Below are 15,747 nucleotides of genomic sequence, written 5' to 3'. Positions count from 1 at the left end.
CTAGGTTCTTGTTTCTCTCTCATCACTACTATTTCAGTGTTCATCCCAGGCATGTTACTAAAGAGCTGAATTTTGCCTACAGTGGTTATGTTAAAAGTAGAGATAATTGTTTTCCAATCATGTGGTTCAAAAAAAAAAAGAAAATATAAACCCCCATAGTACCACTACAATGACTTAGAGGGTTAGTCTTAACCACTCAGGAGTACATCTGAGGTTGAGCATGGTTACTAACGCCTCTAATCCCAGCATTTTGGGAGGTCAAGGCAGGAGGATGGCTTGAGGCCAGGAGTTTAAGACCAGTCTGGGCAACAGAGTGAGACCCTGTCTCTACAAAAAAAAAAAAAAAAGTTTTAATTAGCTGGGCATGGTGATGCACACTAGTAGTTCCAGCTACTCTAGAGGCTCAGGGGGGCTAATCACTTTAGCCCAGAAGTTCGAGGCTGAAGTAAGCCATGATCACATTGCTTACTGCACTCCAGCCTGGGATGGAGCTAGACCCTGTCTCTTAAAAAAGAGTATCTGAAGAAATCAGATGAGATAGAAAATGGCCTACTGTAAGAAACTCAAGCTTTACCTAAAGTTTGCCAAATGTATTTAAATTGTTTTAAAATAACTGGTGTGTCTAAAGGCAAAACAATGGAAAAAGTTAAGCCCATAGTTAGAAAGTTTTCATTCAAAGTTAGAAAGTTTTTATTCAACTCCTAGGACCCTACTCACCAGTATGATTTTGTAAACAATTCAGTTTCACATCCTGTATACCTGTTCTTCCATTTGCCAAATGGGAATAATAATTGCCCACCTCTTATCCTCAGAGACAATTTTGAATACAACAAAGAAATACACGAACATGATTGTAAAAGGCATACAGAGAATTGAATAAAGGCATATTTAACATTATAATTTGGTTTATTCATCAGCATTATACTATGCATTAAATCATGTGCTCAGATATTATAGTTACATAGACTAAAAGCCTGATTTAGAATGGTTAACTTTTAAAGATTGTTAGTCCTTTTTTAACATTCAATTTTCAGAATTTCTCTAGTTTTCTGGGGTTTTTTTTGTTTTAAGAGACGAGTTCTTCCTCTGTCATTGAGACTGATCTGGAACTCCTGGGCTCAAGCAATACTCCTATATGGATGCCTCCCATACAGGCGTGCACCACCTCGCCCAACGTGCAGTGTGTTTGTTTGTATTAAAAAAAACTTTAAATTTGCATATTGGCAATTGATTAATTTTTTTTATTTAGTTGGGATAGTCTTTTTTCTACTTTGTAATTACTGAAATGATCAATAGTATCAAATATAGTGAGGATACAGAAAACCAAGTACACACTACCGAGGGTGGGGTAATCTGGAGAACAATTAGTCTATTATCTACCAAAATTTTTAAAATAAGTACTTATACTGGAGTGCAGTAGCATGATCTCGGCTCACTGCAATCTCCACCTCTCAGTTTCAAGCAATTCTTATGCCTCAGCCTCCTGAGTATCTGGGACTACAGGTGTGCATCACCAAGCCCAGCTAATTTTCGTATTTTTAGTAGAGATGGGATTTCGCCATGTTGGCCAGGCAGGTCTCAAACTCCTGGCCTCAAGTGATCTGCTCACTTCAGCCTCCCAAAGTGCTGGTGTTATAGGCATGAGCCTCTGTGCCTAGCCAGCAATTGACTAATTTTAAAATATTAAGTGTAGTTCACTCATCTTGTAACTCACATTCATATGTCTAAAAAGTAACCTGGTGATATTTTTCATGATAGGCTATCAGTTATTATAATAAAACAACAAAAGGGAGGAATTTGGGGGAGTGGTTTGAACTCCTTGAATTATTTACACCACCATTGATCTTAAGTACTTCTATTAAATTGAGTATAATTATCCTATGGAAATAACGCAGATGTTGAAGAAACCAAAAATAAGGCCTCAGGAGGTTTCTGTTTATAAAATAAGTCATTTTTATAGTGGTAGCCACATTTTCCTGTGATCTGTATTGAGAATCCGTTTCAATGTAACAACCACAAGATTCTTTGTAATTAGAATAACTTGATCTAGCAATCAAGGCCATTATGCAAACTCTTATTTTTTATCCCTATCTAGATGATTCATAGATCTTATTTATGTGTTAATTAATCATACGGATAAGGACAAAGTGCTAATGATGGAAAAATTCTATTATATGGAAATAAAAGCTATTCTAAAAGTAGAAACTGGCATTAGGTTGCATTTTTATCTAAAAATATAAAAGTTGGTGACAAAGTCCTAATTTTACAGAGAGAAACAGATAAGCAACATTAATCATTTTCTGAAATCAAGATTGTTTTGATCACTTTAATTGAAGGGAACAGTAACTTAAATAATTTTACTAAACAGTGCACGGTTAGTACCTTCATATTTTACAAGGCTTCCAAAGGTGTTGATTGTCAGTATACAGTTAATACTACTAATATTTTACAAGGCTTCTGTATTTTACAAAGGTATTGATTTTCCGTTTTAAGATTTGTAGTTTCAGTACTTAGAGTAATTCAGTTGTTGGTTTTAAGCTCTCCCTGCAAAATTTAGGTTAAGTGACTATATGAGTAGTGGTAGATTCCATTGCGGGGTAGTGGAGAGTACTTGTCATGATTTGCCTGGAGTAAGTATGGCAGCAGTCATCTCTACCTAGATTCTTAAAATATAACCAAAAGCTCCAAGCCACCACCATTTACCAAGGAGACTTTATTTATTGAATAATGTAATCAATAGCCTTCCATTAAATGCTAAGCCAGAAAGCTGAATCTTTTAAATTACCACTGAAACATAATGTAATGTTTCTTGTAACTTTGTAGTTTTGAAACCTGTAATTTTTTGGGTTCATTTTGACATATCACTGATACTTTTCCCTGAGGACTGGTGCCTTCAGTATTACCAGCTATGAACGGCTCAAAAGTTATATTCCTTTATGAAAATAAATAGTATAAACAATTATATAACCTCTAATTGTGAGTCCTATATACATATTTTAATGAATATTAACAATATAGGCCAGGCATGGTGGCTCATGCCTGTAATCTCAGCACTTTGGGAGGCCAAAGCAGGCAGATCACTTGAGGCCAGGAGTTCAAGACCAGCCTGGCCAACACGGCAAAACCCTGTCTCTACTAAAAATTCAAAAATTAGCCAGGCATGGTGGCAGCCGCCTGTAATCCCAGCTACACGGGAGGCTGAGGCAGGAGAATCACCTGAATCCAGGAGACGGAGGTTGTAGTGAGCTGAGATCATGCCACTGTACTCCAGCCTGGGTGACAGAGTGAGACTCCACTTCAAAAAAAAAAAAACTCACAATATAGTGTAGTAATTAGAGAAAAATACCTGTACCTGTTTGTAAAAGAAATTAACATATTTACTATTTTGCAAGTTAATGCTTTTTTAAAAACTAGAGATGGAGGTCTCACTATGTTGTCCAGGCTGATCTTGAACTCGTTGCCTCAAGCGATTCTCCCAGCTGAGCCTCCCAAAGTACTGGGATTATAGGCATGAGCCATCACATCCGGCCATTTTTTTTTTTTAACCTCAACATTTGTGTTGCTTTTTAGATGCCTTAGTGATAACCTTAACTATAGTCTCTACTCAGCTCTTTTTGCTTCTTAAAGGAAAGATGTTTTGAACATAAACTACAGTAGTCATTTATTTTCCTAACAGGAAAACCTGGTAGCAAACATGCCCTTACCATCCCAAAATATTAACCTTAAATGGAGGAGTCTCTACTGAGAAATTTACTGACTTTAGCATTTTACTTGCTAAATTGTGTAATGAGGTTTAAAGGAGCATAAAGGTTCAAATTCTGTTTTTATGCATCTGCTGGCTTTGTGTCTTTGGACCGAGTAACCTAAATGAGGCTCAGTGTCTGTAAATTAGGAGCAGAAACACTTGATTATGAACTACATCACATAGGTGAGATAATGAATGTAAATGTATCTAAGCCATTGCCTGCTGCAAAGTAGATGATAAAAGGTCATTCTTCTTCATTCTCTTAAAGACCATCTTTTTAGAGTAGCCTTGCTGTTTTTCTTTCCTAACATAATTGAACTTTTAAAAACATAGCTAGCTATACCATCAGGGTTTTTGGTTTGGGGTTTGGATAAATGTAAATAGATATCTTTCTATAGTTGGTTTCTACAGTCCTTTCACTTTTCTTTTGGAAACACAATAATCTGGTAGGTTATTTCTCATCTGCCACTTGTGTCTTTTTTCCTTAGTAATAATTTTGGTATTCTTATCCTTTGCACTTATACTCCTTTTTTTCTGAGCTTCTCCAGCAATGCCAAGGTACTTTCTTACTACAAGATGCATAGCACAAGCCAGCTCTGATTTTTTTCCATTTATTTTTCCTTTCCTGTGTTTACTAGTAAACTGGTTAGCTGTTTCCTCCTTAAAACTTCAGAATCAGAGGTTAAAAGTGAAACTGAGTTTACTCTAACTTCCTTCATGTTAGCTTTTATTTTTTTTTAATGTTTAAAGTAATATTGAAGTATAGGATTATAAAGTAAAACCTCACTCACCAGAGGTAACTAACCCCACTGTTAACAGTTTCGTGTCCTACTAGAATTTTTCCGTGAGATACTTATTAGACAATTAAATACATACACATATTTACACATCCTATTCTTTGCCTTGCTTTTTACACTCATAGACTTCTTCCTATGTTAGTACCTGTAAATTTACCCCATTTGTCCTCATGGCTTCTGTTATAGTATTCCATTTTATGCACTTACTCATTCCTTATTAGTAGACATTTGGATTGTTGCCAGTTTTCTTTGTTATTATATCCAGTGCTACAATGTGCATTTTGTGGCATTGTGTATGTATTTTTGCCCACTTTTGTTAGTATAGTCATGTTAGTATAGGCATGCGTTGCCCATTTAATGATGGCTATGTAATCTGAGAAATGCATCATTAGGCAATTTTGTGATTGTGAACATCATAGAATGTACTTACACAAACCTACTACACATCAAGGCTATATGCTACAGCCTAGTGCTCCTAAGCTACAAACCTAAGACAAACCTGTATAGCATGTTACTGTACTGAATACCATAGGCAGTTGTAACACAATAGTAAATATTTGTGTATCTAAACATAGAGAAGTGTCCATAAAAATATGGTATTGTAATCTTATGGGACCACCATTGTATATGTGGTACATTGTTGACTAAAACGTTGTGCTATGCATGACTGTATTTCTATAAAATAGTTTCTTAGAGGTGAATTTTCTGGGTCTAAGAAGGTGTACATTTTAACTTTCGATGGGTATTACCAAACTGTTCTCTGAGATGATGTTGATCCAGTTTATGCTCACGTCAGCAGTGTATGAGAATGAATACTTATTTCCTCACCTCTTCCTCAATTCTGAATTTTATCCATCTTTAATGAAAATAGTATCCTTTATTTTTATCTCCTTTGATTTTGTTTAAGATTTTTTTAAGCATTTTCTATATGAATATTATAAAATACTGGTTTTCTTTGCATTTAAACTTTACTTTCAAATGGTAGGCAGTTTCTTGTGGCCATTGATCCTTCTCAGATACTGAATGGAAAAGAGATCAGCCTGAAGTTAAAATTTCACATTAATAATTCTCAGAAAAAAAACTTGCTGTGACTGAGTTGACAGTATTAGCATTTGTTTCAAGTACAATTATTTAATAAAATGTAATGTCATAAAGAAGGCTGTGATCCTTAACGAATGATTTCTGTTAAGCACGCTGATTATCCTAATTTTAAAGCTTTATTAAGAAGAAAAATATACAAGTACCATTCATTAGGTTGGACATACTTCCTATCAGGATGTTCTTACCAACTTATATCTCTCCAGAGATTTAAGGAAAGAAAGCTTATAGTTTCATCATCTTATTTATAATAAAGTCTGTAGATTTGGTTTAAAGATTAATTGTATGTGTAATTGTAAAAGGGCCTGTGCCCACAGCTCTTTTCATCAAAGTTCTCACTTCTGCCTGTTCTGTACTCCCTAAGATCAGAAATCATTTGCAGAATTATTTCTGTGTACCATGTACTGCATTGGTCTCTGAGATACAGAAATGCACAAGGGGGTCTCTCCCTTCAGTGAGGATACGTGTGTGCGTGACACTGAAGGGGGAATGATTAACTATGTTGAGAGAGGAATAATGTTCCTTCTAGAAAGTGAACTCTGAGCTGTATTTTAAGGGATCAGTAGGTATTAGCCAGGAAAACAAGGCTAGGAAAGGACCTTCCAAGACAATAGGATAGCATTTAGTAATTCACTCAACAATTTTTATTGAATATCTATTGTATGCTTGTTCTCACCTTAGCACATTTGCCCTTGTTCTCCCTGGGATACTGTTCCCCTAGATCTGATTTTTGGTTTTTTTGTTTGTTTTAATTCTCTGCCATCTTTCTCCATTCAAATGTCACCACCTCAGAAATGCCTTCTCTAACCACCTTACCTGAACCTTCCCATTTTCTAATATACATAACTTTATAGTAATGTAGAATTTTTATTACCTAAAATTATGTATAATCATATATGTATATTTATATAAAATATTTGAAATTATATATTTGTTATTTCCCCTCTTTTTCATGAAGGCAAACTTAATCTCTTAATTGCTATTTCTCCAGTACCTGGCATATACTTTCTCAATTTTTTTTTTTTGAGACAGGGTCTTCTTGTCCCAGGTTAGAGGCTGGAGTGCAGTGTCTCTTCACAGATGCAATCATGGTGTGCTACCCCTTTAAACTCCTGGCCTCAAGCAGTCCACCCACCTCAACCCTCCTGAGTAGCTGGGACTACAGGCATGTGCCACAGCACCCAGCTAATTCTCTCTCTTTTTTTTTTTTTGAGACAGGGTCTTACTCTGTCACCCAAGCTGGAGTGCAGTGGCGTGATCACAGCTCACCGAAGCCTTGACTTCCCCAGGCTTAGGGGGAAGATCCTCCCACCTCAGCCTGCGAGTAGCTGAGACTATAGGTGTGCACCTCCACACCCAGCTAATTTTTGTATTTTTTGTAGAGATAAGGTTTCGCCATGTTGCCCAGGCTGGTCTGCAACTCCTGGGATCAAGTGATGCGTCTGCCACAGCCTCCCAAAGTGCTGGGATTACAGGCGTGAGCTACTGCACCCAGCCCCAGCTAATTCTTACATTTCACCCCTTAATAACTCTGAGCAAGATACAGGACGTATAGTGTCTCTGCATTTTATATCATTAGACAACCTGAGACCTGGGAAGTTTATTTGCCTAATTTCAAATGGATAAATAGGTTTAAGTAGCTGGGACGGCAGGCACATGCCACTATGCTCGGCTAATGTTTTCATTTTTTGTAGAGATGGGGGTCTTTTTTTTTTTTCTTTTTTTTTTTTTTGAGACGGAGTCTCGCTCTGTTACCTAGGCTGGAGTGCAGTGGTGCGATCTCTGCTTATTGCAAGCTCTGCCTCCCGGGTTCACACCATTCTCCTGCCTCAGCCTCCTTATGCTGCTGAGATCACTTAACTTAGAAATTCAGGAAAGAACTTTTGACCTTTCTAATCTCTTGTTATTCATAGTAAAATCCTGGGTATCTCATTTATAAGGGTACTAATATCTCCTCTGAAACATACAATGAACCATTTTTCTCTTAAAATTGGTTGCTTACCTACTATAAAATAATTCTAGAGGCTGGGAGCAGTGGCTCACGCCTGTAATCCCAACACTTTGGGAGGCCAAGGCAGGCGGATCACCTGAGGTCAGGAGTTCAAGACCAGCCTGGTCAACATGGCAAAACCTTGTCTCTACTAAAAATACAAAAATTAGCCGCATGTGGTGGTGCATGCCTGTAATCCCAGCTACTGGGGAGGCTAAGACAGGAGAATCGCTTTAACCCAGGAAGTGGAGGTTGCAGTGAGCAGAGATCACGCCATTGCACTCCAGCCTGGGCGACAGAGCAAGACTCTGTCTCAAAACAATAAAATAATTTGAATTGCCCTTTCTTTTAAAAGGTATTTACCTGTATTCAAAACAAAAGTTTTTTTTTAATATATGCTTTTGCTTTTAAGAGCAATCTTTATTCCATTTCTATGAAATGTGAAGTTAAAGCCCCAACTTTTTTAGTTTGAATATTACTTGCAGTTGTTCTTATAAACTGGCTGATTGATGAGCTAGCTACTATTTAAATGTCTAAGCATTCCTCATTTCTCATTTTGTTATCAGCTATACAAAACACAGACTTGCTCAAATCTTTCTAGAGTAATTTTAATTTAGTAATATGCTGTTTTTAAGTATTTGGACTAGCTGTAAGGTTTATAAAACTTATTAATATCTGATTTGTGCTTTTATTACTGTTTTTAATAGGCAAGAAAACAGCATATCACTGGTGAAAGCTTACTGGAATGAACTTTTTACTCTTGGTCTTGCCCAGTGCTGGCAAGTGATGAATGTAGCAACTATATTAGCAACATTTGTCAATTGTCTTCACAATAGTCTTCAACAAGGTAAAAACCACCTTCCTTACCTTTTCCAGGATGTAGGAGGAGGCATGAGTTTCATTAATGTTATGACTAAAGTTAGATATCTAATAATTATTATATTAGTGTTTTAGGTACCAGTGCTCTTCTTAATTTTTACAATTTTATAAATTTACTAATCCTCTAAAAATATTTTTTAAATAGAGTGCAACAAAATTGAAAACAGTATACCTAAGTCTGGCAGGCTATTTCTGACCAGGCCTTGTGAATTTTTGTGCAACTATCAAAGAATCCAGGGTGAGCTTATGTAGAGGTGGTCAAATTTTTTTTTTTTTTTTTTTTGAGACGGAGTCTCGCTCTGTCGCCCAGGCTGGAGTGCAGTGGCGCGATCTCGGCTCACTGCAAGCTCCGCCTCCCGGGTTCACGCCATTCTCCTACCTCAGCCTCTCCGAGTAGCTGGGACTACAGGCACCCGCCACCACGCCCGGCTAATTTTTTGGTATTTTTAGTAGAGACGGGGTTTCACCATGGTCTCGATCTCCTGACCTCGTGATCCGCCCGCCTCGGCCTCCCAAAGTGCTGGGATTACAAGCGTGAGCCACCGCGCCCGGCCGAGGTGGTCAAATATTTTAAAACATATACTACCCAGCAATTTTTAAATGACCTTTCTTTTTTATAGCCCTTTGAATCCTAAGATAGGTTGATTTTGTATCAATTCATCAGGGTGTGTTCTGTCGCCTAAATAGTTCTGAAGAGTCAGAACAATCCTTTTCATTCTGTTTTTCCTTTCCTAGATGCTAAGGTAATTGCAGCCCTCATTCATTTCACAAGACGAGCAATCACTGATTTATAAATGCTTAACTATAGAATGGCTTATGACTACCCAAAACAGTGCCCCATCCACAAATGGGGAAAATTGCCTTTTGAGCTCAGGAATAATTTATAAATTGGGGACTACCTTTTAGTTCCTTAGCATATTCTATTTCCTATTGTTTTATATTATTTTTTAAATCATTTGCTTCCTCCTTATAACAGCAGAGGGGTAATCACCTTAAAATGTCATAAAAAATAGATCTACTAGAAGGCAGCATCACATTCCCATCTTACTTATGGACTCGTACCCCTGGTTCATGTCTTATATGCCTGTAATGGTTATAAAGCCTACCTTCAGGAAAGCTATGGTTGACTAATCACTAATGGATGGGTTTTAAACATGTCCCTTTACAATAAATTAAAATCTTTATTGTAAAACTTTATTCTGCTTCAGTTTTTTTCTTCTTAACAGTGTTTTTACTAAATATTTGTTTTTATTATAGTAGTCTTGGTAGTGAAACATGTAGATGGTTTTGCTCATTTTTTCCCAACCAATATAAGCTTAAATAAAATCCTATTACCAAAATTTGAGTCTTATGTACTTTTAGTTGTCTAGTGTTTCAGATGGTTATCTTTACATCCTATCTTATCAAAGGTATATCTTGAAAGCAGACATTTCAGCCAGGTGGGGTGGTTCACACCTGTAATTCCAGCACTTTGGGAGGCTGAGGTGAGACAGCTTGAGCCTAGAAGTTCAAGACTAGCCTGGACAACACTGTGGTACCCCACCTTTACAGAAATTTTTTAAAAATTAGCTGGCCATGGTGGTGCATGCCTATAGTCATAGTCCCAGCTACTTAGGAATCTGAGGCAGAGGATAACTTGAATCCAGGAATTTGAGGTTGCAGTGAGCTATGACAGCACCACTACACCCTAGCCTGGACAACAGAGTGAGAACCATTTCTTTAAAAAAAAAAAAAAAAAAAAAAAAGGGGGGGGAGGGGGGTGTTGGGCACGGTAGCTCACGCCTGTAATCCCAGCACTTTGAGATGCCTAGGTGGGTGGATCACAAGGTCAGGAGTTCAAGACCAGCCTGGCAAACATGGTGAAACTCTGTCTCTACTAAAAATACAAAAAAATTAGCCAGGCGTGGTGGCAGGCGTCTGTAATCCCAGCTACTCAGGAGGCTGAGGCAGAGAATTGCTTGAACCTGGGAGGCAGAGGTTGCAGTGAGCCGAGATTGTGCCACTGCACTCCAGCCTGGGCGACAGACCGAGACTCCATCTCAAAAAGAAAAAAAAAAAAAAAAGGAACCATTATGTTTAGTTTTCTTTTTTTGTTTGTTGTTGTTTTTTTAACAAGCCAAGTGCCATAAACATCCAAATCCATTTTTTATATATAGTTTTTCCCCCAAAAGCAATTACCATGAGAAAATAATTCATTTTTTAAAAGTACTTTTACAACATCAAAAGAATTAAGATGAAATATAAACCTGGCTGGGCACAGTGGCTCACACTTTGGGAGGCTGAGGCAGGCAGATCACTTGAGGTCGGGGTTCAAGACCAGCCTGGCCAACATGGTGAAACCCCGTCTACTAAAATACAAAATGTAGTCATTCATGGTGGCGCTAACCTGTAGTCCCAACTACTCAGGAGGCTGAGGTGGGAGGATTGCTTGAACCCAGGAGGCAGAGTTGCAGTGAGTTGAGATTGCACCACTGCACTCCAGCCTTGGGCAACAGAGCAAGACCCTGTCTCAAGAAAAATAAATATAAACCTTTCTACTTACGATTTTTATACAGATTATACTAACAGCTTGTTGCTCTTGAATGAACAATATCTTAAGATGATTAGTTTTAGCTATAATTGCAGAAATACTTAATTTTAAACATTTCTACATTGGTTATACTCAAAGCTTGAAATTCATGAGAGGAAGGCCAGGCACAGTGGCTCATGCCTGTAATCCCAACACTTTGGGAGGCATTGGTGGGCTAATCACTTGAGCCCAGGAGTTCAAGACCAGCCAGGGCAACATAGTGAAACCCTATCCTACAAAAAATATGAAAATTAGCTGGGCATGGTGGCATGCGCCTCTAGTCCCAGCTACTTGGGAGGCTGAGGCAGGAGAACTGCTTGAGTCCAGGAGGCAGAGGTTGCAGTGAGCCAAGATCACCCCACTGCACTGCCATGTGGGCGACAGGGGTAAAACCCTGTCTCAAAAAATATTTAAGAATTAAAAAATTTTTCAAAATTCCTGAGAGGGAAATATATTGGATGAAAGTAGTTGTTCATTTTAGACAAACACTAGAAGCATTTGTTTATTTTTAATTAAAGATAAAATGTCAACAGAAAGAAGAAAATTATTGATGGAGCACATCTTCAAACTACAGGAGTTTTGTAACAGCATGGTTAAACTCTGCATTGATGGATATGAATATGCCTACCTGAAGGCAATAGTACTCTTCAGTCCAGGTATATAAACATTTACTTCTTATTCAAAATAAAATGTTTCACGATGTGGAGAAATAGAAGCCCTCATATGTTGCAAGTGGGGATGTAAAATGGTGCAGTTGCTTTGGAAAAGAGTTCAGTAGTTCTTCAAAAGGTTAAACATGGAGTTATCATATGACTCAGCAGCTTCACTCTTGTCAGCCCAAGAGAAATGAAAAATATATATCTATGCAAGAATGTGTATATAAATAGTCATAGCAGCATTATTTGTAATAGTCAAAAAGTGGAGACAACCCAAATGTCGGTCAACAGATGAACAAATAAATTTAATATATACATACGATGGAATATCATTCAGCGATAAAAGGAAGGAAATTCTAACACATACTACAACACAGATGAGCCTTTAAAAGTTCTGCTAAATGAAAGAAGCCAGTCACATTGTTTGATTTCATTTATATAAAATATGCAAGGCAAACCTGTATAGACATAAAATAGATAAGTGGTTGCCAGGGACTAAGGAGAAGGAAGAAATGGGAAGTGACTGCTAATGGATAGAGTGTTTTTTTTTTTGGAGTGACAAAAGCGTTCCAAAATTAGATAGTGGTGATAGTTGTACAACTATCAGTATATTCATACTAAAAACTATTGAATTGTATACTTTTTGTTTTTAAGACTGAGTCTCGCTCTGTTGCCCAGGCTGGAGTGTAGTGGTGGAATCTCAGCTCACTGCAACCTCCGCCTCCTGTGTTCAAACAATTCTCCTGCCTCAACCTCCCCAGTAGCTGGGATTACAGGCATGTACCACCACACCCAGCTCATTTTTGTATTTTTAGTAGAGACGAGTTTCACTATGTTGGCCATGTGTTGAACTCCTGACCTAAGGTGATCTACCCGCCTCGGCCTCCCAAAGTGCTGGGATTACAGGAGTGAACCACCCGCCTGGCCTGAATTGTATACTTTAAATTGGTGAATTTTAAGGATGTTAGACATTTATATGGGTATAAAAAGGGAGGTGGAGAAGTCAGTGAAATAATATGATAGACCTTGGCAGGGCGCAGTAGCTCATGCCTGTAATCCTCACATTTTGGGAGGCCGAGATGAGAGGATTTGGTCAGGAGTTTAAGACCAGCCTGGGCAACATAATGAGACCTCTTCTCTACCAAAATCAAAATAGAAAAAATTAGCTGGATGTGCTGGTGCACACCTGTAGTTTCAGCTACTTGGGAGGCTTAGGTGGGAGGATCACTTCAGCCTGAGAGTTTGAGGCTGCAGTGAACTCTAATCACGCCACTGCATTCTAGCCTGGGTGACAGAGGGAGACCCTGTCTCAAAAATAAATGAAAATGTAAAAAATATTATAGACCTTTATTTCTGTTGTCACGTCAACATTTGAATTCTTAGGTGTATTTTTTTAGACATTACTAAATGGCAGAATGAGAGATGACTATTGCTATGTTGATGGGCTAGATTTCCAAACATCTTATATGAGTTACCAACAAATAAAAAAAATTGGTTTCTTGTTTTCCTGCCAGTTTAGTTTTCACAGATAGTAAAATGACAGTAAGCTCTCAGTGATCAATTTCTGAATAAGAGAAATTGACTGTTCTCTTAGGTTCTGTATTTTTCATTCTGATATGTTTCTGTTCTTGTGCATCATAATAAAATTATCTGAGGAAACCTGCTTCTTTCTGTCAGTAATACCAGTAAGAACATGAAAGCTTGTACTATTTCTTCTAATGTTTCTTATGAGTTAGTAATGTATGTCTCTATTCTTAGCACAATTTGTCACCTTCATTTTCCTTAGGTGAAAATTGAAAGAACATAGATTTGAAGTTTAAATTCTAATGTAATTTTATTTTACTATTTTTAGGATTTTCCATTTATTACTTTTTAAAATTTTCATCCATGAGAACAGAGCTTTCCATATTCAACATTTCTTAAGCTATGCATAATTTTTATGAAGTTCTTTTAATATTTCTGTTTTTGTATAGTGTTATAGTGACTATTGAAATGCTTATATAGATTTTTTCATATTTGTTATTTTTCTGATAGAGATGATATTTATGGTTTCATAATTTCTTATATACCTTTTTCCCTAAAAATTATAGAATTTTTGACTTATAAAAATATGGCATAGAATATAATCTGCAAATATTTCATGGATTTATAATGCCTTTTTTTTTTTTTTTTTTTTGAGACAGAGTCACACTCTGTTGCCCAGGCTGGAGTGCAGTGGCACAATCTCAGCTCACCGCAACCTCTGCCTCCTGGTTTCAAGCGATTCTCCTGCCTCATCCTCCCAAGTAGCTGGGATTACAGGTGCCTGCCACCACACCCAGCTAATTTTTTGTATTTTTAGTAGAGACGGAGTTTCACCATGTTGGCCAGGCTGGTCTTGAACCCCTGACCTTGTGATCCGCCCACCTCGGCCTCCCAAAGTGCTGGGACTACAGGCGTGAGCCACCACACCCAGCCTTAAAATGTCTTTTTAAGCTGAGTCATTTACCTTTTGCTCCTGTTAAAGGCAAAGTTATCAAATGCCTTCCTACTACTTTTGGAATGGAGAGAAAGCTGTTTATTTTGGTAACACTGACTTATTTTTTATTAGTTGTTAGCATATGTATACGAGATAAAAAATTTTAAATATGTAAAATATAGTGCTTGGTATATAGTAGGTGGGCTCAATCAATATTTGTGGAATGAATGAGCCATACTTTTTTTTTTTTTTAAGACAGAGTTTCACTGTTGTTGCCCAGGCTGGAGTGCAATGGCACTGTCTCAGCTCACCACAACCTCCGCCTCCCAGGTTTAAGTGATTCTCCTGCCTCAGCCTCCTGAGTAGCTGGGATTACAGGCATGTGCCACCACACCTGGCTAATTTTGTATTTTTAGTAGAGACAGGGTTTCTCGATGTTGGTCAGGCTGGTCTTGAACTCCTGACCTCAGATGATTCACCCTCCTCAGCCTCCCAAAGTGCTAGGATTACAGGCGTGAGCCACCACGCCCGGCCTGAGCCACACATTTTATGATGGGGCTTCTGTTTTGACTATTCTTTCTGTCTCTTTTCGTATCCACTCTGTCTTAAATGAACATTCAGAACTAGGGTACCAATGTTTTCTTTAATGTTTCAGATCATCCAGGCCTAGAAAACATGGAACAGATAGAGAAATTTCAGGAAAAGGCTTATGTGGAATTCCAAGATTATATAACCAAAACATATCCAGATGACACCTACAGGTATCTAGAGTTAAATTCTATATAATTAAAATAATTGAAAAACCTTTTGTGGATCTGTTATCTCATTATTTCTACTCTCAGAATAATTAAATGTTTTAGGCAACCTTAACTTTGAAATACTAATGCTATAAAAAGCAGTATTGCATTGTTGCAAGTACGTTACATAAAATATTTCATCCAGTTCTTACATTTTATATAAGAGGAGACTTCAGCACAGAGAGGTTAACTTTGCTCAAGGTCACACAGTAAATGATAGCACCTGACTGTGAACCCAGGTAGTCTGACTCTAAAATCCAAACTCTTTTTCTTTGGATAAAATAATGAATTCTGTTAGTAAAAGGAGGATAAAAAATAATCAAGAGACCAGCCTGGACAACATGGTGAAACCCTGTCTCTACAAAAAATACAAAAATTAGCCCGGCATGGTGGCGCATGCCTGAAGTCCCAGCTACTCAGGAAGCTGAGGTGAGACTGCAATGAGCTGTGATCATACTGCTACACTCCAGTCTGGGTGACAGAGCGAGACCCTGTCTAAAAAATAATAATTAAAAAAAAAACTACCATTAATTGTTTTATAATTAATTTTGAAACATGGTTTATGAAATTCACCCCAAGCTATTTCTCACCAGTGTTCTTTGAGAAAAATTCTTTTTTTATAAGAGCCACTTTCTTTAAAGAGGGACATTATAGCCGAGGAGTTAATCACCTGGTTATAGAGCCAGAGTACCTGGATTTGAATTCTGACTCCTCCACTTGCTAGCTTCATAACCTTGGGCATGTTTCCTCACCTATAA

The 15,747-nt window shown here is 37.6% G+C and overlaps 1 protein-coding gene and 1 long non-coding RNA gene across 5 annotated transcripts in view; one reads left to right on the top strand and one right to left on the bottom strand.

The window, feature by feature from the left end:
• Positions 1-15,747, bottom strand: part of LOC131380747 (uncharacterized) — a 61,248-nt gene that overhangs the window by 24,458 nt on the left and 21,043 nt on the right. Inside the window, exon 2 of the long non-coding RNA XR_009208903.1 lies at positions 15,681-15,741. This is a non-coding gene — a long non-coding RNA (uncharacterized LOC131380747). The remainder of the gene's footprint in view (positions 1-15,680; positions 15,742-15,747) is intronic.
• NR2C1 (nuclear receptor subfamily 2 group C member 1) overlaps positions 1-15,747 on the top strand; it is a 51,532-nt gene that overhangs the window by 33,245 nt on the left and 2,540 nt on the right. The window contains exons 11-13 of one of the 4 annotated variants that reach the window (XM_032170929.2): positions 8,338-8,477; positions 11,612-11,734; positions 14,848-14,953. In XM_032170929.2, the coding sequence (XP_032026820.1) occupies positions 8,338-8,477; positions 11,612-11,734; positions 14,848-14,953 (369 nt within the window). Of the gene's footprint in view, positions 1-8,337; positions 8,478-11,596; positions 11,735-14,847; positions 14,954-15,747 lie in introns of all 4 variants that reach the window. The other 3 variants (XM_032170928.2, XM_032170930.2, XM_032170931.2) reach the window with 3 other exon arrangements.

The sequence above is a fragment of the Hylobates moloch genome, unplaced genomic scaffold (assembly GCF_009828535.3).
Source record: "Hylobates moloch isolate HMO894 unplaced genomic scaffold, HMol_V3 SCAFFOLD_12, whole genome shotgun sequence".
Taxonomy (NCBI): domain Eukaryota; kingdom Metazoa; phylum Chordata; class Mammalia; order Primates; family Hylobatidae; genus Hylobates; species Hylobates moloch.
The sequence above is the reverse complement of the archived record's forward strand: the minus strand, read 5'-3'. Positions and strand labels throughout refer to the sequence as shown.